Source organism: Xiphias gladius, chromosome 18, assembly GCF_016859285.1.
Source record: "Xiphias gladius isolate SHS-SW01 ecotype Sanya breed wild chromosome 18, ASM1685928v1, whole genome shotgun sequence".
Classification (NCBI taxonomy): Eukaryota; Metazoa; Chordata; class Actinopteri; order Istiophoriformes; family Xiphiidae; genus Xiphias; species Xiphias gladius.
Window position 1 is genome coordinate 23,106,856 of NC_053417.1, and position 22,641 is coordinate 23,129,496.

General features: G+C 40.3%; 1 protein-coding gene across 4 annotated transcripts; it reads right to left on the bottom strand.

Annotated features, from left to right (window-relative positions):
- Nucleotides 1-1,625: 1,625 nt before the first annotated feature.
- kdm5c (lysine (K)-specific demethylase 5C) lies at nucleotides 1,626-21,026 on the bottom strand. Of its 4 annotated transcripts, none has more exons than XM_040152091.1 (29): nucleotides 20,606-21,026; nucleotides 18,732-18,879; nucleotides 17,428-17,505; nucleotides 17,215-17,337; nucleotides 16,924-17,094; nucleotides 16,599-16,733; nucleotides 14,505-14,561; nucleotides 10,875-10,998; nucleotides 10,261-10,541; nucleotides 9,730-9,888; nucleotides 9,502-9,621; nucleotides 9,233-9,391; nucleotides 8,344-8,525; nucleotides 8,017-8,179; nucleotides 7,813-7,932; nucleotides 7,527-7,721; nucleotides 7,161-7,342; nucleotides 6,884-7,008; nucleotides 6,638-6,785; nucleotides 6,474-6,564; nucleotides 5,920-6,302; nucleotides 5,647-5,785; nucleotides 5,317-5,496; nucleotides 5,008-5,136; nucleotides 4,127-4,885; nucleotides 3,889-3,931; nucleotides 3,585-3,784; nucleotides 2,828-3,016; nucleotides 1,626-2,713 (listed from the first exon to the last, which is right to left on the bottom strand). In XM_040152091.1, the coding sequence occupies exons 2-29, from the start codon at nucleotides 18,873-18,875 to the stop codon at nucleotides 2,705-2,707; spliced, it is 4,788 nt and encodes a 1,595-aa protein (XP_040008025.1). In that variant the 5' UTR covers nucleotides 18,876-18,879; nucleotides 20,606-21,026; the 3' UTR covers nucleotides 1,626-2,704. The 4 variants fall into 4 exon arrangements, with proteins under 4 accessions (XP_040008025.1, XP_040008026.1, XP_040008024.1 ...); XM_040152092.1 differs by lacking the exon at nucleotides 20,606-21,026 and adding an exon at nucleotides 20,488-20,595; XM_040152090.1 differs by lacking the exon at nucleotides 20,606-21,026 and adding an exon at nucleotides 20,183-20,481.
- Between the last annotated feature and the right edge of the window lie 1,615 nt (nucleotides 21,027-22,641).

Genomic DNA, 22,641 nt, shown 5'->3' on the forward strand with positions numbered 1-22,641 from the left:
TGTCTAGTTGAATGGACCTAAACCAGTCAGGAAAATGTTCTTCAACTACTTTCATGATGCTTTACCTGTCACACGTTAAGAATGTGATTCTTGTATCTTACATAGAAACTTGTACCAGCCTGTCGGGTTTGAAATCTGAATGTCACAGTCAATGCACAAGACAAAAAGGGAGCGTGCTAGGTGGACAAGTGGACAGACTTAAAGACATAAGGTGGAAACAGAGCACAATTTAGCATTTTTTGAAACCACAACATATTCAGAGGGAGTCCAGTTGGAAATCTGTAGCAAGCAAAACAAATATAGCACCATTTGTGATCTGTCTCGGCACATAAAGAAGAGATGCTGTGAGAGATGGCGGCACCTGCTGTTTAGCCATGAGAGAAGTCGTGTACAAGTCAGTTATCTTTGCAGGCCTCTATTACATTTCTATGAATGACTGAACATATAAAAACCAAAAGTGGGGCTAAGAACCATGCAGCTGTGAAAACACTATGAGAAAAAGCCCCTTCTGTGCCATAAAACTGTATATTTAGTGTCCACAAAGGACTTTTGATTAAGGACATTTTCAAAGCAACATTGTGTGCCAGTTAATGTAGTTATGACATTTTCTTCATTCTTGCACTCCTCATGTACAAATGCTCCTTTGTTTTGACACAGGAAATGCAACACCATTGTCAGACCACAGAGGCTTTTTGATATTCAGGAGCTGAGCGGTGCCTTCCTCTCAGGCAGACTTCACTGTATAGCACAATTTTCAAAGTGCTAGAAATAGACTGAAATACTGTAGCTAAGAGAGTAAACACTGAAGCACAGAGCAAAAGAGGGGTGTTTTTTTTTTTTAAAAGAAAGGCACATTGTATCATATAAAGCACATAAAACATTTGATATTGTTTCAAGGGACAAAATATCAGATCCTTTTTATCCACTTCAGTTCAATTTCCTGCTTTTTCCAGACCGATAACTTTTTTTGGTCAGTATGCAATATAATTTATTTCAATGTTAACTGTGAACAAGGCTATGTCACTGCAAATTAAGATTATTCTTAGCTACAAAAAAAAAAAAAATTGCGTCTGCAGCTACATCAAATGTGGATTTTTCTATAAATTTCCTGTCATTTTCCGTCAGATGTGTCATACCAAAACCTGAGTTAGTGTTTTTTTTTTTAACTTTGTAATTCAGTGCTCTCAGAACAAGCCACTGGATAATTATCCAGCAAGAACATAGAATGACAATAATAGCCAAGAATGGGGGGACTAATTTATAAGACCCCGTGAACAAAAACTGATTTTTCATTTGGCTTACATGCATGTTTGATATCTAGGCCAACATTTTTTCCATGTACTTAAAGATTAAAAGCCTTTAACATACTGTAATTGTGGATGTCTTTCTATGAATGTGCTCATAGCATAGAGAAAAAAAAAAAAAACATGGTGTACTTGTTTGTTCAATATTGTGATGTCCAGTGTCTGCCATTTTACAGTGAAAGCTTTTCTAAATAAATGCTGTGATCTTGAAAAATGTTTCGGTGTTACGTAATTGGTGCTGTGTGTCAAAATTTAAAAAAAAAAAAAAAAATCAATGTGACAAAATCCAGTAGACAGCTTGAGAAATAATAAGTCAACATATCCTAAACAACTCTAAACCTTTATTTTTCTAACAAGAGTGAAAAGAAATAAAGGCAACATTAAAATGAAAAGTTTATACACAAACTCACGACAACTGTGTGTCTGCAATATCAATAATAATAATAATAATATAATTTGAACCCAGAAAACAAAATAATTTGTGACAGAAGTGAGTTACAGTGAAGTTACCTTAATCTGCAGAGAGGAGGGAGGGAGAAAAAGAGGTCAAATTGAAAGGAATAAAACATGGAGTCAAGAAGATAGGAGCTTAAAAAAAAAGGAAAAAAAAAGAAATAGCATCAAGTGGAGGAAAGGGAGGAGAAAGACAAAGCCTAGAGGTACAGGTATCCATTTTGGGAAAGTAGCACCAAAAACATTAATGCCTGTTTTTAACACTTCCCAAAATTGACTCAGTTTATTCAAAATGCATATCCCCTCAAAACAGCATCAAACACAAGATTCAATACAACTAAAAAAATACAAGTTTGTCCACGGTGCTGTTATCTAAGATCAGCTGTCAAAACCTTCTGCTGTACCTCATCTTCAGGATTCATGCCCAAACTGAACTGTCGTAAGTAACCCATAGCTTATCCAACGTCAACGCGTGGGCTCAAGTGAAGTGAAACTGCAACTGCCTTGCTGAGACAGCCCTCGGTTGAACTAGCATTTAATACAGTTGGGATAACATAGCATACTGACTGACCTCAGAGACAACTCTAGACCATAGACACTCCTATTACGGTAAGTCCCACATCGGTCCAACACAGTCTTAATATGTTCACAGGGAAAATGGGTCCAGGGGAGGTAGAGAATAAAGTTTGGGTAGGGCAGCGAGTCTGAAAAAAGGTCATGATGGGTGAAGATGCGTTTGAGTTAAGGATGAGACAGTGGAGTGTAGAAGAAGAGTCATCGCTCTGTTAGTGTCTGAATGCATCAATGAGGGGTGAGAAGGGACGTAGGGTACAGGGGGGATGTCCTGCATCTTTCTTTTAACTTGACACGGTTTTCTGGCACAGAATGCTCTGTCCCTTCAATTCCTCCGACTAATCCATTTCAACAGAGCTCCAGCGTTGACTATATCACAAAATCTGTCCAAAGAGAAAATTATCAGTTAATTCTGAATAAATTCAAAACTTTAAAGCCATTTCTAGAAAATGAAAGGAACATACTTGAAGAAAAAAGAAAGATCAAGTGGCTGTTACCTCTGGATGGGTCTGGGCAGGTAAGTGAGGGGAGGGGCTGTGGCTGAGGGGACAGGTTTTCTTTGACTCAGAGGCATCCAGTGACCTTTCTCCTGCCCCTTCGCCGCTACCACCTCTGTGGCTCTTTCTCTTCCTTTTGGAGTCCTTGGCTCTGCCGCGGCTGGTTCGTCTCTGCTCTTCAAGCTCAATCTGAGAGACACGGAGAGAGATATAGAGAGGATAAGAACATCAGAAGAAGAACCAGCTGAGGTGAACAAAAGCTCAGTAGAAATGTAACAAAAAAAACCCATTTCCTCTTCCAAGAACGTGATACAAGAACAAGCAGTCAGTGTTTCAGTATTATTCTTGAAATGATAGAAGCATTAGCAATGGCATTAGGAACATGGGATAGTAAAAACAAAAATAAGTTATTCCTTGCATATTTTTTACAGAATCTGACCATATTATAATATTCAATAAATCCCAGTTTAAGGAATAGTTCAACATTTTGTGTAATATGTAAAGGTCTTGAGCTATTAATTTGTTGTTTTTGTATATAGGTGTATTGATGTGGCAGTTTATTTTAGGGTGAATTTGCACTGATATAGTTTTTGTTTTAAGATTGTATTGTTCAATTCAATGTTACATGCCTAATGTCTGTCTTTGAATATCTTATGACCATGTCGGAAATAAGTGTCCTCACTTTATCATTGTGGGTTTTGCAGATCCATAAATAAATAACAATATTACAAAAAAGGCCTGAGTTTCTTTTCCTGACCTGAATGAGTGTGTGCAGTGTGTCTTTAGGTGGAACAGTGGAAGCCTGGAGGACTCTGTGGATGATGTGTGTCTGGTCCAAGGACACCTCCAGCAGATCTCCTTCCAGCTGTAGCTCCTCCAGCCGGACCCTGGTGGCTGGGGAAAGCTCCACTACCTGGCCTTTTAGCAAAGGCAGCAGGGGCAGCAGAGACCCCACTCCTGAAAATTGTGTACAGAGAAAACCTTGTCAGGACTAATGTCTTTGGGACAGAGTGAATGACGCAACAACTGATGGTTATTTTGAGATTAACACAGTGTTTTACCTGTAACATTTGACTTCTTACTGATGCCGTTTTCACATCTAGCCTGTGGGCAAACAAAGCATTGTATAAAACAGTCAAGGTTGATACAGTATGAAAGTCTTAAGGAGTAATGTAATTTTAGATGATCAATTATTATTCAACTGACAGAACATGTAGTCAGTCAGTTCAACAGTTTGCACTTAGTAATCTGTATCTAGTTTAATGTTAAAATAAAGAGAAAGAAGAATAAGGTGTTAACCTGAGTGCCGTTGCTTTCCTTGGTCTTCTTTTTAGGTGAATTCTCCTCTGTCAGATCAATGACACCATCCTCTCCTTCCCCTCCCTCAGAGTCTGACAAAACTATCACTGAGGTCCCTTCGGGCTCCTTTTCCATGTCTTCCTCTTTCTCTGCTTCACAATGGAGAGTCTCTTTGAGTTCTTGCAGCTTCTGAAGAGCCTGCTGCAGCTCTGATGTCTCGAGCGCCTCTTTGGCTCGGCCCTGCCAGGTGATGGCCCTCTCTGTGAGACACTGCAGCGCCTCCCCTTCAGGCAGACGCACTGGCAGCCTCTGCAGGGCTACAAGTAATGCCAGGATAGTTTCCAGGCGTGGGCGCCGTGATCGCTGGCATCGCGGACACAAGAAGCGCGAGTCCCAGTCCCACCAGCAGAGGGGGTTAACCGGTGGTCCGGAGGAGGGGAGCAGGGAGGGGAAAGAAACACAGCCACCATGGAACCAGTCCTTACACAGATGGCAGCGGAGCTGAGGGGCATGAGACTGCCTGGCACACACACACACTGGCTGAGGAGGGGTGGTACAGGTGTGGTTACTGTTGCCGTTCTCTTTTACAGAGTTCTCTGAGTGGCTGGATGTGTCAGTCTCCATGGTTTCATCCCACCTCCCATTCTCCTTGTCCTCCTTGTAACTTGCAGCATTAAGTCCAGATTTACACATGTTCAATTTCTGTAACCTCAGTAGCGCCTCCTTCTCTTGGTGCTCCCCTTCTTTGAAGGCCATCACCTAAAGTCAAGGCACACATCAGTTTCACGTAAATAGCCAGAATTCAGGCATTAAAGTCATATCCATTAAAAATTAACTAAATCTAGATTAAAACTAGACAAAGAAATGTTCAGTAAACTCACAATAGCTGCAGGGTCCCTCAGGTCCTGAGCAGACAGGCCCAGAGTGTTGGTATCAGAATCATCTAACGGATCATCCAACGGCTCCGTCCCATCTCGCCTTTCTCTCCTTTTAGCGCACGGACATAATACCTGCAACGGCAAAACTGGCATTACATGCATGCTCTCATGACAGTTGCCTTACCAAGAGCTTTGAAAGTGCAATGCTATGCTGATTTAAGTACACAGATAACTTACGTTGTTGTTAATTATTGACAGAAATTCAATTTATTTAAGATTCATTTTATTTCCCATTTCCTCCAAGTTGCCCACCTCTAGCAAACTGTGTTGACTGCTCTTCTTCAGGAAGGTCTTGCTGGCCTTGTCCCTCCAGGAGTGAGCGCTGGCCACCTGCAGTTCCAGCTGCCTTAGCTCCTCCATGAAAACTGGCAAGTCCCTACCAATAGCCACCAGGCCCTCTAAGTCATCCAGACACGGGTAATGCTCCCCATTCTACAACAAACAAAAAGAATGAATAATAATATAACAACATGAGGCAATTCAATTTAATTACAAATCAAACCACCGGGGGAAGAATAAAATGGGGCCAATTTAAAACCAGGAGAATTTTTTAAATGTAATTTTATTTCATTTCTTTTTTACCTGGATTTCCTCCAAGTCTGTTACCCAGGCCCGTGCTCGTGTGAGACAGCCCTGTAGGGCCAGGATGTTGGGAAGCTTGACCGGGATAAGCTGGGCCTCATTGACTATTGCCTCCAGGGTGGAGAGAGGGTGCTTTTGCCTTGAAGAACAAAACCACGACAAACAAACTTTGATGTCTTTGAAACAGGATAGATAGATGGTTGTGAAATTATAACAACCTCCGCCGCAGGTAAAGTATAGAGAAAAATTTATGGTGTGACCTGTCTGTCTAACCTCTGTTCTAGGCAGATCTGTGCTTTCTCCTCCCAACGTTCTGCAATTGTGAGCAGCTCCTGAAGCTCTGCCATGGCCGTCTCCACAGACACACTCTGGGGCACGTTGCAGCCTGCCTCCATCAGGTTCCTCAGAACATCCAACGTCACCTCCTGCCTCTCACCTCCTTCTGTGCCCAGGGTGCGCCTCACCTCTGCCAGCCAATGGCCCTGCTCCTTTAGGCCCTGAAGTAAATTACACTCTGGCACCACAACAGGCAGCTTGCCCCCCTGCTCCAACAATGTCTGCAATTGCTCAGGTGGTGGAGAGTCCCTCCTCCAGTCCCGGTCACTGACCAGCACTTGAGCCTGGCTCTGGAAATCCTCCACTGTTCGCAAAACGGCCTTGAAAATCAGGGGGTACAGAGGTTAACCTTAAGTGCATTAAATAAGAATACAACTTTAAAGCTAAGATTATCATAACATGTATATTTTGTAATTGAATACAATACAAATCAGTTTTAGAGGGATACACTCTAAAACAGAAGCTAGTTTGTTTAGTGTGACATAACTTACCTGCACTTCCTCCAACTGGTTCATCACACAGGGCAGGTTTTGCATCATCTCTACCAAGGATTTCAGCTCTGCCAAAGTCATCTTACTTTCACTGAAAGACAGCAATATGTAAGTGCATGTAACTGAACAGACAGTGTAAACATTAATGTTGTGTTCCTTCCTACCTGGTCCTTGAGTTAGTCAGGAGTTCAGTACTTGTCTTTTGGCAGTGCTCTATGTCTTTAAGAACAGTGTTGAGTTTCCGGAGAAGTTCATTGTCTGGAAACTTTTTTTCTGCTGCTTCCATCTTCAGCATTTTCAGGTCATCAATTCCTGCATTGAACAAGCATTTGATCTTGCCACGTTCTCTTAAAAATCACAAATTTATGCTGAAAAAATGTTTAATTGATTCAATTATGTTGATTTCCCACCTATCTTGTTTCCCTCTTCTTGCTCAAGTGCCTCTTTTACTCTGTTGGCCCAGGAATCAAAAGACTCGGACCGAACCTTTAATCGGTGTAACATGGCTAATAACTCATCCAGGGTATATCTGTACCTGTAAAGTAACAAAGAAGATTAACATAGATTTAATTAGATAGAAAATGGCACTGTGGTATATTATGGCCAATCATAGTCACTGCAAAGTATACGCACGCGAGCGCATGCCATACACACACACACACACACACACACACACGACGTGAATACCTGAGGTAGAGTTTTTCAGTGGGGCAGTTGCACAGATCCTGAGTGTGATAGAGACAAACCAGACGCTCAGGGCAATTTGAGCAGGCCAGAGCAGAAAGAAAACATGTAGTCTTGCATTTATCGCACTGTCTTTCATCATCAGGCAGCAGCTCAAATGCCTCACGTTCTGCTTCAGTAATGCCCTGCAGGTACAACACACAGATTTTATTAAATGATCAGAGTTTTTCCCATATTCTCATAAGAACACTACAACAGACAAATCCTACATGGTACCAAAATGAACTATTATTCGCTTACGCAGATAAAATGAATAAATAAATAAATGGAGAAACAAAACATTCTTTGAGATCTATTTATGTTTCTCACCCTTTCCATTAGACCCTTCCGCAGCTTCCTCTCCTCCTGAACAATAATGAACATTTCCCGGTGTGTAGCTGCAGCCAGGTTAAGATCTAGTTTCTCTGGGCTGGCAGCCATTTTACAGGTGAGCTCCTCATGGGAGAATACACAATACCTCCGTAAACGCCGGTAGTGCTCAATACAGGAACGCCCGGCAGGCAGCTAAGAGGGAGAGAGAGGAATGATCTTGATCATGCAGTCTTGTGAATGGTGTAAAATGACAACTTGAGACAGACAGTGAAGACAGACATACCCAATCTGCAGTGCAGAAGTTGACAGCTTCAGCAAAGTTATATCCCTGATTGAAGCCACTGTGGTAGGCCCTGGGGAAGGTGATGACGAACTCACCAGCACACTGGTTGGTGCGTACAACCTGCCGATCAGAAACACAGAGGTAAGAAAACTTTTTACCAAAACACATTTCCGCTGTGTGCATGTGCCATTATGTGAGACTGACCGGTACGCCGTGAGCCATGAGGATATTGGGGTTCATGATGGTGACCAGCTGGTGTAGGAGGTCAGGCTGAAACTCAAACAGCTCTGGCGTCAGCTTCTTCATCACCTCTTCAAGTCGCTCGGCCGCCACAGAGGGAACTCCATACCATGTCTTGGGTTCCCCCCTGGAGATGGTAAGATACATGGGAAGTGAAGGACACAGAGAGGTTATGTTCTTTACTCAATATACCGTTTCACATGACATCATAGTTTCTACGTTAAAAGCTGCAATCATTTTAGCCAACTACATACAAAACACCAAAACACACACACAACAAGCGTTCTGTACCAGTGCAGGTAGTTGATGGAGTAGCTCCAGTGATCCTCAATGTGCCAGCAGAAAGCTGAGAACACCATGCCTACATAAAGCCATGGCACCTTCATCCCAGAGATGTCTCCGTTAATATGGCACAGGAGTGACTGCTCCAGCACAGGCATCACGTTCAAGTTCCAGCCACAGCGAGCGTATTCCTAACAGAAAAGGAAAGAGGCTGAGCTAGAAACAACCACTGGACTAAGATATGAACAGATTAAAAAGGTACCATCTTAACTGAGTAGCTATTCATGCACTTCCTTTTTGAATATATTATAAAATCGATCTTGATTAAATATTTTACTTATCTACATTATGAATTACACAGTAACCAACAGCCATGGTGTTATGACCTAAATTCATTTTACAACCTGTTTTAGCGGTTGAGTTTTGTTTAGATTTGATTGATTCTGACTCGTTTCTGCTCATCAATGCAAGTTGAATCCTGGTTCCAATGACATAATATTTGAGAAAGAAACAAAACCAAACTTTGTTGAACACAAAACTACAGCTGAACAGATTGGTCGATCCACAGAAAATTATCTATTTTGATAATCAATTCAATCAATTATCGTTTTAGTAATTTAAAACTAAGTTAAGTTTATGCTAATGTAAACATATTTTCAAGAGCATCACTGAACTGCGTAGGGATTAGCTGGTAGTCATGAAGCCACCTTGGCCTTTTGCATATTCTAGTATATTTAAAATGTACTTGTGGTGAAATCCAACCTTTTCCCTGAGTAGTTTTCCACACATGTAATATAAAGAACCTCACTCTATCCAGGACTATGATTCAAACATCCCCCCCCCCCTTTCCCCCCACAAAAACTGTTGACATTATAACAGAAAACAACAATGTACGTACCTCCTCTTCCTTTGTGAGCTTCCTTTTGCCATTGTTCATTGGGAAGCCACTGCCAAACTCTTTGGAGTGTATGTCCGCTCCGTACTCCACAGTCACGTCTTCCTCAATACTGCTGACTAACCTCCAGAACTCTCTCTCCACAAGCTCAGTGGGAACCATCTACACCGACAACAACACACAGGCTAGCGATTAGCCTCTCATTTTATCTCCAGTAAGGGTAGAGCCATGCTTCATAATGGATAGGTGATGTCTGGTGTAGGTGCGCTTACATGGACAGGCATGTTGAAGTAATCTGCTTTAAAGGCGTCAGCCATTTCCCCAAAACTCTGCAGAGTGTATTCTCGTGTAGCTTGTTCAAAGCCGAATGCCTCCGCCGGCTTCTTGCACTCCTAAAAGTGAGAAAATCAAAACAGAGAAGTGTTGTGGGTTTGAAACCCAACAAAACATGCCATGACTATTACAGACACAAACAAGCGCTTTTAAACATTCTTACTTACTTCTGCCACACACTTAGGACATCGCCAGTTCCCTTTGGGAGGATCAGTGAGTGGGGGTAGAAGACAGTAGGTGTGGTAGTTATCATCACAGCCATCACACAGCAGGAGTTTCTCATCATCGTCTCCCCGACCACACATTCGACACACAAAAGAATCCACCTTTAAAACAGTAAGAAGTAGAAAACATTGGTTCTGGGACTTGGAGCCAAGTGAGTGATGGTGAAGAAAAAAACCACCGTGTCCCCATGGAGCACTGCTAACCTGTTCTAGCATAGATAAAATTCAAAGGCTTATATTGTGGGGAAATAGAAGTCACTATTCTTTAATGTACAAAAAGGATTCTAATCGCATTAGAGTGAAGAGCACAGTGCTGTGTGTTCACAGTCCAATAAAATCATCTTGTGGTATTTTATCACAGATTTATTATAAAAGTGGGTAACTTTTGGGTTATTTTTTCTTATATTCAATTCAACTTTGTCATGTTGAACTCAACTTTGACTGTAACTTGGGTGCATCCTTTGGTCTACTTACACATTGCGGGTTGTTGAGGTTGCGTCTAAGCCTCATGGTCATTTTGGTGCAAGGTTTATCTGTATCATCTTCCTCCTCATCTTTGTCTTTCCTATCCCCTTCCACTGGTTCTTCTTTCTTCAATTCTGTCTTAACAGTGATGCTAGGTGGAGGCAGTTGTGGACTAGATGTGCACCCTTCAGTCTGTTTCTCTTGAGGATCCAGTGGCTCTGCTTTGACTGAGGTATCACCAGGAGCAGCTGACACACTGTCTTTGATGGTAACAGTCTGAGGCAGCTCATCTAAAAGGAGAGCATGGAGTGTTCAGAATCAAAGGTTTTCAGTTATCACAGAAAGTATAATCTTTACAGCACAGGGCTCTGACATGGCAGGACAGTTTTATTTAAACCAAAAACAAACTCTCCAATGCCCATAATTTAATTTAACCGAGTCAGTAATGGAGGCCTTGCTTCATTCTCAACTTATTGCTTTAGCTGCATAAAATTTATTTGATGTGGTGCAGTGTTGCTTCCAAATATCCAGGTTTCCTAATGTTGCTATTGTCAGAATTTAAAGTCCTTTAACTGTATCTGTCCAAGAGAGTGATTATATGAGGCTTTGGTCACAGCAATTACCTTTCTTCCTTATGCCTTTATCCCTTGCCACCAGTCCAAGTCCCATCATCTTAGGCCCCGCACCATAGATCTGGAGCTTCTTCAGTTCTGGGTTCTTCTCTATGTCTTCCTCTGTAGGTTCAGGCTGTGGATAAAAGTACATTTTCATCATTAAGGGATAGACAGACAGCTATTCTCCAAAGCACACAGAGCAAAGCAAGGGTCTTGGCCAAATGCAGAACGAACAGTTAAAACATGAGAGCATAAGCAGTGCATCACAAGAAGGGATTGTGCTAGGTTAGAAAGTAAGGAAAAGTTAGCTTACATCACAGTGAAAGCTTAAAAGTTAAGACTCACCACCATAACACACAACCACCAGCAGTTGCAACCATACAGTTAGGGTAGGCTGTCATTTAAATTTTATTGACTATGATTATAGTTTTATCCTGGTTGGTTTTCTTAGTGTATTGTTTGGATAAGAAAACAATAGGTCACTTTCAGTTATTTTAGGCAGTCATTTATCAAAACTCATGGTATTTTTGTAATCTTTTTGGTTAAAAAAAAAAAAAAAAAAAGTAAAATAAAGAAAAACATAAAACACATTGCGATGCACAAGATGAACATCAAATGTTTTGAGTTTTTAGGACGTGTTAACTAACAATGTGTAGCTGAATCTGAGGTGTTATGATGACTGGGCAGGTCTGTAGTAGTAGTTACTGTAATAATCTGGTCTCGAGACATTTTTATGTTATCTTGGTCTTATGATCTTTGGTCTCAACATGTCCAGTTGTTTTTTTTTTGCCTTTTGTGTCTTTGCCATATAAACAAGCAAACTTCCTCATTGCAGACATGTAGTTTTTGGCACCCGTGTGGAAACAAAACACATTTTATATATTTAAATTGGTTTCCTGTTCCTATCCCAAGTCAAACATTTCCAAATCCAAAAGGGTTGTACTGAGTTAGCAAAATTACATCATAGTTGATGCTCATTATGAACAACATTGATACAGCAGCATGAAGAATATTAAATGGGCACCGTGTTCTTGAACCCATTTGGCCCCATTTAGTCGTGTCTTTATCTTTAAAATGCTTGGATTTGGACAGCTCTGCCACTGCTGCATTCTTGCCCTCTTCTGGAAAGGCAGAGTTTAGGAGTGCATAATACCATAGCCAGCGATTTTAAAATTTTAAATCATTAAAAATGGGAGGAAGCCTTTTAAATTACACTGGCTAACATTCTTGTGGCATCATCCTCTCCTCTTCCCTCCCTCTGCTGCTGATGTGAGATTTCCTAGTGGACAGGTACTAATGGTGGAGATTGGGAGATCAACCGGCCCCTCCTTGAGTCTATAAGAACTCAACAAATTTTCTTATAGTTAATTAGACTCAACCATTACATATAATTAGTGTTTGTTTTCAGTTTGTTCACAACAATTTGCTAAAATCAGAATAAGGAGCCCTGTGTGGCCGTGTAAAACATTACGGTGTAGTGGATGAATCAGGGACAGCCAGTTGACCGCAGCAGAGCAGCTGAAGATGGCACAATTGTGCAAGTTTGTGTTCTGCTTCTTCTTGATAAATTGTTTTTACTGTTTCCATCACTGGCAGATTTTGTTGCACGTATAGTTTACAACCATTTTCATCCTTGACTCGAGAGAAACGTAACCTCTAGTCTATTTCATCCTCTCCGCTGTGTCCTCTGCTCTGTTGTGTATGTTTGAGGAGCTCAGCCGTACCATTGTGGAAACAGTGATCGACAGAGAGCAGAGGAGAGGATAGAGAGGCAAAAATCACCACTCAAAACTGGATCTCGAGTGCCACGTCTAGTCCGCAGCATGCTCCACATTATCAGCCGTAATTATTGGCTGAATTCCCATTATTAGAATGAAAAAAAATTCAATTTCATACTCATAGGCCATTAATATATTGTCCCCCAATATATAGCTCCTCCCTACTTTTATTTTGCACTAACTTATTTTTACACACTTCCCAGGCCCCCTTCCAGGTTAAAAACCACGATTGTAGTTAATGCTTTGTCATTTTAGACTTCCTACCTTGCATTAAATTAATTTAGCGTAGTTGTTACATTTCAGTTTCACTATTATCTTTAAAGGTTGGCCACAGTTTTGGGCACTAGTTCCAGTCAGCCATATTATTGCAAACATCAGCAATGTAGACAGAAACACAGGTCTTAACATCACTTTCAGTAATCAGTCAGAAGAACTAAAAAGCACAAAAAGGCAGAACAAAACTCATAATTTTAATATATTTAGAACAGGTTGCATCTCAGAACGTTGTCTATGAACATCCATTTAAGATGCTTTCGTACTGGAAGCGTAGTCCTAATCTGGCAGAGGTTCGGCTAATGATTTGATTATATGAACACCTTTTTTCCCCCTCCACTCAGATGCACTCCACGAAACTGGTAATCCACGTGTAACCGGAGCACAACCCGTATTCCTACAGTGTGAAAATTCTTGCATGCATGTCATGACAACATTACTGGTGCCATTCATAGCACAAAAACGGGTCACATACAGTTCCATAAAAGATGCCATTCGAGACTCTCTTCCATGGAGGGCATGTTTGTTTTTGACTTTGCTGCTTGTATGCACGTTTGACCAAAAGACTATGCAAGTGGGATGGGGACTGAAAGCAGTAGACAACAAAGCAGATCAGTAGGACTTGATGGTCGGGGGGGGGGGGTCAACCTAGGGTTTGGCCTCAAACAAGCAAACCTAGAGGAACCTTGAGGCCAACAACAATTATGTGTTCAAAAAAAGGTAGTACTCCACTCCCAATATTTTACCATCTGTCATCAGAATATGGTGCTCTGTTAACCTATTAAATTAAACCCACAAGGGCCTTCTGTGTGAGTGCACCCAAAAGAGAACGCATGCAGCCACACTCTTAGCTGCTGTAGTGAGTGGACAGCAAGGCAAAACAGAAAAAGTGCAAAGGCACATAGACAGCCCAGCGTTACAAGTCAAGTAAAACCACAGAGAAAGGACATGAGTGAAAGAGAGAAAGTTAAAAATCACATCAGCCAAACAACTAGACCAGAAAAATGTTTGGCAATTTGGGATAAAGTGACGGTTTCTGTATGAGCCTAGAGTGAACTGTGCCATTTAGGACATCTGAAACATTAGTTCTCAGTGACCTCGGCACTGGGATCCAAATCTGCTTACATTCATAAATTCAATTCATTTTCAATCTATAATTCCCACAACCACAATGACAAGGCCTAAAAACAACTATGTCCAACATGAGACTACGTGCTCATTTTTAATAACAGTTCCAGAGCCTGTTCATGAAGGAACAGCTTAAATACAAACTGAAGAGAACAGGGCAGGGAAATCTCCCCCCCTTTGTTCATTGTCTGGTCTAGAAATCAAAGTGCACGTATTATTTAATGCCACAGAGGGTTTTTTTCAGGGTAACATGTCTGCAACAGTCATGTGACCCAATTGTGGGTTGCCACCCCCTACACATCAGGGGAATGACTGCATGTTAATGAAAATGTTTTAGTGGTTAGTTAAAAATCAAAAAACAAAACATTTAGACAACTTCAGAAGGGGTGAGGTGGTCTAGGAAAAGAGGCAGGAAGAGAGCGGGGGCGGAAGGTGAGCACATATGCTCAAGAGGCAGTACCGCAGAGATGAGTTGAGAGCCAGTGGTGAGAGGATGGGGGGCCAGATCCTCTGGACCCTGCAAGGGGAGACAATAACAGCAACAATAAACTAAGACAAGAGGAAAACAGGAGATGAAAGAGGGAGGAAGAGAGCCTGGAGAGAACAGATCCAGTAGTTGTGGGAAAAATATCACTGGGAACCAGGTCACATTTGATATATTAAGTCTGGATACAAAATTCTTACTTTGAAATTGTCATCTAGATGTTAATGTTAAAAAAAAAACAAGTTTTTTTTAATATATATATATATATATATATTTATATTTATATATTTATATATATATTTTTGAGGGGGGTATCTAGTAATACTTTTCATCATTTAAGGTAAGTTTTTACCTTAATGCGCAAAGTTTTTGATTCAAGTTAAAAAACTACAGATACATTAAATGCTATTTGGAAAAAAATGACCGCTCTTATCTTTACTGACTCTGTGCGTAGCCACTAACAACTGATGGGTGATTCTGCTGTAGCACCAACATGATTTATCTGAAATGGGGCAGCTTTGGAACCAAACAGAAATAAGCTTGGAAAATTGTTTTCTTATGGGAATTCAATGTTTGCTGACAAGTTTGTGACATGTATGTTGCCTGGCTAGTGACATGTTACTAAAGTAAGCTTATGTCCAGTTAGTGCCAACATCATAGAAAAATTATCTACTGGATCCAAAATCGGACCCTTTTGTAAGTTATGATAAATGGCTATTAAATGCAATTGCAACTGGCATGCTTAAAAATGTGCTCAACTGTTAATGAAGAAACTCTAAAACGTGAGGATATTGCCCTATGTAAGCTATTTAAGTAATGAGAAAAAAAATGAACCAATGTCAAATGCAACAGATTTCATATTGAAGTCAATTACTTATACTTGCTATTGTACTTATCACTTATTGCAGTAATCTGGTGGGGGGAGGGGGGTTAGGGTAGAAAATGAAGCATCATTAGCTTGCATCAACAAGCATGAGATAACAGAATGTAGGCTGGTCCAGACATTGTGCCGTGTATTGGCAACATTGTTAAAAAAAACCCAAACAAACATAAAAGAAACAACAACCACAAAAAAAAACCCATATGTGGATTATGAAATTAAACAGCTGTGTGCCTACTTCGGGGATGGAAGAAAGTGGAAGAAGCAAAGCAGAGAACAAAAAAAAGCTATGGAGCAGAGAGCAAAAACAGCAGAATTAAGCACAGCAGCATGGCAGGATGGAGAATAAGCAAGCTAGGATGCGCTCTGAGTGCACTGTCACACTTTCCTGACACTACACTGTAACTCATGCACCAGGGCACATGGATAAGCACAGAAAATCAGTTAATAACAAGACAGTATGGTACACGCTAGAATATTGTCCTCCAACACGTGTGTAGATTGTTGGCTTGATTTTTTTGTTAATGATGGAACTATTCATTTGATTAGCAAGCAGATATTAACTATTAAACGGTACGACGACTTTAAACGTTAAGAAACATTATAAGCGACTGCCAGTCTTTTATGTTTCCTGTTCAGTCCAGATCACCAAAATAGCAAGTATATATATCTACTGTACACTGGTTTAAGTCCTGGAAAAAAAAATAAGATTTTTTTTTCCCAATTACAATATAAACTATACCAATGTTTGCACAATTATGACGACAACAAATACAGGTATTATCATCAGTGGCAGTGATTTTGATATGTGGTTTAAAGTCCTGTGGGAAACCATCAGTTATAAAACAATTTCAGGTAAGGAAAACCTGAGTACCTTGTAGTTAAACTCATGTGAAGGTTGAAATTTACACCTTTAATACAGTGACACTGGTGGAGGGATTTCCTCTTGAACAGATCAGGTACACCAAATCAATGGGATTTTTGTGGCCTTGAAAAGCACTATATTTAACAACACATTATTTTTCTCAAATTAATCCCTATCTAAGCTTGATTTCCAGGCAGCAAGGCGCACTTGGAAATGTCATCCAAAAACCTATTTAAGTGACAAAGCACAGTTCAGTACAGTGTTTATGGCCTCAGAGATATGCAAATGTAATGAATGACAAGTAAGGATAGGTACTATCACTCACATCAGGCTGGCAGCGGTTTGCTCTGCGCCCGTAACTGCTCATTTTGGATGGCTGCACAGACTGTCGCAGGGGGATGGAGTGGGGCTTGTACTCTTTATCCACATCCTCGCCATCATAGTGCTTTGGCTTGCAATGCTAGAAATGACAAAAAGAGAGTTCACATGAAAACATGTCAAAGCGTGCTGCGGATAACATACCAAAGTAAGATTAATACATCATACATTGACTAAGCTACTCTTTACAGATCAGATCATTTTGAATGGTCACTATAAACTGACCCCCCTCTGGTAACACATAAAGGAGAGATGAGAATGTGTAGTGATACCGGCAGGCTGGCACCAGACTGGAACATTTCAAAGGGGTAGACGATCCTCTCATAGTGTGACCGCAGCAGAGAACCTATGTTCTTGCCTGGAGGGTAGCCAAGTCTCTGGGCCACACGAGCCCAGCGCCGTTCCTTACAGACCATCTCAAAACCTCCTTCATCTGTCACAATCTGGAACAAAAAACACGTTTTTTTTTTCTACCATTTTAGCAAATCATATAAAAAGGAAAAACACAACGTGTTCTTTAAAAAATTTATTTTCTGAGTAAAAAAGATTCAGTTGACACTCACCTTTGACAGGCTGAAAAGATCGAGGATGCGCCTTTCAATATGTGGGATTTTCAAGGAGGATGCCTGGATCTCCCAAAACCTGGCAATGCGGTCCAAATAATTAAGCTTCACTCTGGTCTCTGCCTAAAATGAGATGCATGAGGGACCACCAAGATTAACAACTTCAATTGTCTGTCAACAACGTACAATCTTAAGGGAAAAACAGGAACTTACCTCCAGCTCATTAAGCCTTTGGATGCGGGGTGTGAAGCGGAAGCTATCCAGCTCCACTGAAAATGGTGGTTGCCAGTCCTATGTGGGAGCAAAGACATACAATTAAACTTGTAAGCCTATATGTTAAAAGAACAACTTGAATAATTTCTGCTTCAGTGCTGACCTCTATGATTCAGCTACCTTACTAAAAAAAGAAAATTAACATGGACATGGACATGGGAGATTAATGAGATGGTGATCTTAGTTTTGGCTTAACCCTTTTTTAAATCTGACTTTCAGGCCCAAGTTCAGATTTAACCAAGAAGTAAAACTCAGGTTGCCTACTGAAGAGCAAGTGAAGTTCACACTATAAACAATTAAAGGCCTACCTTTTCAGCATCAATTCCGAGGAAATTTATAATTCTATAAAGATCTTGATATAGAAAACAATGCTGCACTGTCAGTAATGTGACCAGTATTTAGTCGAACTACTTTACGCATAACTGCATGATTCTGTCCACTGAGCTCTAAAGATAAGCAGTGATCAGGCTTTAATTTACACTACTACACCATCTGCAGTTCCTCCAGTAATCACCTCTATCCTCTGCTGCAAACAGCTTCACTTTTGTTAAATGTTTTTACTGTAATGTAACTCTTGCAAAAATCTAATATATTGCTTATACTGTACTAGTTATAGCTGTGAACTAATTATTGTGGTTATGAGAGAAGCAGAAAATAATTTATGGAACATAAATGCAACTGAACATAAGTAACTTGTTTTGGGGGGTTGTATTTGTAACGAAAAATTTCTTTTTGTAGGTGTAAATTTTTTTGTAGTTCATTTTTAAGTAAATATTGTACATATGCAGCCCCACTGAATAATTATTTTTGCCTTTGCAACAACACAAACATCCATGGGAATTATTAATTTGATCTCATCTCAACATGCTGGTCGTTTTTTGTCAATGTTGCACATTATGAAATTAATGTTAAAAATTGTTCACATCCAGAGTTGGACTAATCTTAAAAAAAAAAAACAATTTCGTAAGACTGGTTATACAGGATCAGAAGCTGGCCAATTCAAACATAGCCTGACAAAGCAAAACAAGGAAAAATAGAGATCTCTGTCATTCATGTTGCCAGAATTGATGGAGCCTCTCAGGTGACTGGTGAAACATCTTCAAGACTAAAACAGCAAGTCCATGCACCTTGGATCTAATACTTCTAGACAAATACTTTAGATCCTCTGCATACTACACATTACAAAGAGAACACAGAAAACATGCCAATTCCTCAAAATAATGCAAGCACAAGCAAATATTTACGGGTGGAGGTCGAATTTTGCAGATTCCAGACTTCTCTGCAATTGGACGAATCTTGGCGATGTAGCCCAGGGGATCCTGAAACTCCTCCCATGATGGCTCAAATACTGGACACTCCGGAGGAGGTACAAACTCTTCCCCTTCCATTGCCCTGACAACAGGAAGATCGAAAAATTCAAAACCAATGCAGTGAATGAATGAACCCCAGCAGACTCACTAATGGGTTACAATTACAGTATCATACAGCATCCCAGAAAGTATTTTATGTATGTACGTCTTGTTTTTACTTCGTAGAGAGCAAATTAAAACCCTAAAACCTTTCACACAATATAAAGTCAGTTCTTTATAACTTAATGACCACTACGTACTGTGGGACAGTTCAGAGTGGTGTAAAGTCAAAAAGTTGCAAGGAAAGGATGCTCGAGAAGCATGTTTACTGTCCAGCACATTGTCTTCAGAAATTACATTTACATAAAACACGTATCTCAGTAACTGTTGCTTATGAAAGCAAACTGAAACAAATGATTTGTGGACAGATTTAATTTTATAAAAGCAATATAAAATTCAGTGATAAGTAAAATGGACCAGTGCATGAGAAAATAAAGCATATGATACACATAGCACAAAAGGTTACTGCATTTGTTTACACTTGCCCAATCATTACTTCCTGGCTTAGCATGCCATTGTAAAATTGCCAGCTTTATGTGTATGACAGTTAGTTCCTCTATATGCGTCAAGGTTTATCATTTCGCCCAACACTTCAGGTAATGATCCATAACAAGACACATGGGGAATCACAGAATGAGGTTTTTTTTTGTCCTCAAAGTGGTCCTTGTTAAAACCCCCTCCCCCAACATCAGACAACAAAATAAATGCCATGCTCTGTTGAATCAACAAGGCCCAATGTGGAAAGCGGTGGACAGTTTTTAAGCCATGCTTAATCAGCTGCGTTGCAGAACAACAATCAAGTGATTTGAATAAAGTGGTGATGGCAACATTTGTGTATGCACTTGAGCAATAAGCACTGCTTCGTGTAATTTCTAAGTGTAAGAGTCATAGAACAGCATTCTGTGAATTTTGTCATGGGGCATTCCTTAAAAAAGTCATATCAAAAATCAAAAGAACTTGATGCTGGGTCTACAGTGGCATGTATCCCATCTATCTGATTCCTAATGGGCCATCAGACAAACAATGGCGTGGAGGCCATGAACCCTAAGGTATAGAAGGCCATGAAGGCATCACTACCCGCAAGTGGGCTGGGCTACATTAATTGGTAAGTTTTCGGATAGACAAATGAAAACAAATGCACAATTTACACGATTCCTTTAGCCATGGAGTCAAGCTCAGATGTCGATGTCTTTTAAAATCACTCAATAATACAAATAACTGTTAGCTGACAACAGTTAGCTACTAGCTACTAAACTTGGGAGAACTGACGTTAAAACTAACCTTACCTTCCAGCGACAGCCATAACGTGAATAATAAAGAAAATGCCCCCAATTCAGTTTTTAATAGTGGGTTAGCCAGGTGTCAGTCATTTCTCTTCTTCGGACAATCATGAAGTCTATTTGTGTCTATTGTTCATCTATCAGAGGCGATAACACCGCCTGCAGCTAACGTTAGCATCGAGGCCTCCACTTTTTCTCAGCTCAGTCCCATCGCCTCCCACGGTTTTAGGTAACTAGCTAGCATTAGTTAGCTAACATTAACTGGGTGGCTGAGAAAACTAAGTCAACAGTATAACCGCAGACAAGCCAACCTTCACACTCTAATCGACGCTTACATCCAGCAAGTTAGCGTTACTCTTATATGTATGTGCAAGAAGAAATTCCACATGCGGTTATTTATGAATGTCTCCTTGCATTCCCGTGACTGACCCGAAGACACCTCGATGTCCCGGGGTATGATTGGGCTGGTGGCCGCTCTCCTTCCTCTGTTGTTGTGATGACTGGTGGTTAGCTAACGTTGGCCAGCTGTGCTCGGTCCAGTTGGCTAGCTACTGCTGCTAGCAAAGTTGACCGTTTTTCAGCCTCGGCTCTCCATATGCTCCGTTCTGCCAAACGACACGGGTTCAAAACATGGATGGCAGAGGTTCCTTTAATAGTAAACGAGAGTCTCAAACTTTATAAGTTATGTCGTTATCAATCATTTTCCGACCAACATCATCACTCTCTTCAGGTCTTCAGGCCATTCTGCCTTTCTTGACGAGACGCCATCTTAGTTTTTTCTCACGACCGAAGCACCACCTCGAATCCTCACACCACGTCCGTCACGTTTACTCCCTGAAAGTAGTACCCACGCATGCAAATAAGAGTCATGCAATTACAGCGGGATTTCTGCGGTAGAAGTCCGGTATTTGGAGCCCACGCTGAGGTAAAACTGTCAAAACCGCAGCAGAAGAATACCCCCGTTACAGATAAATTGCATTCAAAAAATTAAATAAACCAGTCGAATTTACTTTTAAAAGTACATCCTATCTTAGACCCATAAAAAGAACAGGCTCATACGCGTTGCCCCCGTCGCAGCGCCATATGATTATCATATCTCGCCTGTATCATTATTATTACTGTATAAAACAGAACTGGTCGAGGTGGCGTGACATGGAGCTTCTCCGCGTGCTGTTTAGATGCTATAACAGTACGTAGTTTATAAATTGTGTGTGTTTTTTCTGGATTTATATTTAACCTCAGTCGTCAAAGTGAAGTAAAAAGCAGAACATTTGAATCTCTGAAGTATGAAGTAGCTTAAAATGGAAATTCAGACGAGCTCAACATTACACAGTAGTTTATGTTTGATATGAGTTCAAACCTCGATCGTACTGAATTCATTATTAACCTTAAAAGTGCGGCACAAAATAGCAGTTTAGGGGTTCTTAGCCTTACTGACATGTTATAGTGTTTTGTTGTCACTGCAAATTTCATAATAAGGCAATGGTGAGAACGTTTTCCTTTTTTTAACCAAATAAAAACTAATTAAATGGTGAAATTTCCATTGATATCGCTGATATCATAAATAGGGCCCTTATAAACTTGGGGACTCCTCTTGCAGTCTTTGACTCTCATCTCATGATCAATATTCAGTGTAATGTATCTCTCTTTATCTAATAAGGTTAAATAATGTTCTAATGCTCCTTATTGTGAGCAGTTTAATGGTGGAAGCAGACTTTAATATCACATAAAAACCTTACACACACAGGCTACTTCACTGCAAGGACACTTTAATTTATCAGAAGCAATAAATATTCACATCTCAATTCTCTATTCTTTCAGTACACATAATACATACACAAAGAAAAAATTGAAATCATTTGTTTAAAATAATATCAATAAGTGCACTGACATATCAACTTTTTTAGGCTTTAATAATTTATATAATAGTAACTCATTCTCTCACCTTTAGTCTGAAATAATAAGAAAAGAAAAAAAAGTCTATTTTTCCTTTTGGCCAACATCTCCTATCCCTGTCCCTCTTTTATATGTACATACTTAGTGGCACTCACATGCACGCACCTGAATACAGACTGGGAGTAGTTCATCCCAGTTATGATAAGAAGCCTATGTATAATATAATATGTACATTCAGGTTTATACAGTACAATCTATTCAATAAGTGCAGATATATCCATGCAAGAAGAGTCAAAATGGACACCATTAAAAGAAAAGGCTAGCCAACACATACTTATAAAATCTTCATTTGACATTCGTGACCCTCTCCAAATCTCTGTAAAATCCTTTTCTTGAGGATTCAGATCTTCTTGAATTTCTTCATCTCTTTCAGTAGCCTGTTCCATAGACTTCTTTGCTTTGTCCTCACCAATTCATTCTCTCCTGAATCAGAATATATGTAGTTTTCCCTTGGCGATCAATGGCACTGGAGGTAAACCACATCAGTGCTGAATTTCAACTTCAAAAAC

Coding starts and splice junctions, on each gene's coding strand:
- kdm5c (XM_040152090.1), bottom strand. Junction 14,562..16,598: donor CAAACCGCTGCCAGCCTGAT/GTGAGTGATAGT, acceptor CTCCCCTTGCAG/GGTCCAGAGGATCTGGCCCC. Junction 5,786..5,919: donor CAGATCTGCCTAGAACAGAG/GTTAGACAGACA, acceptor TTGTTCTTCAAG/GCAAAAGCACCCTCTCTCCA.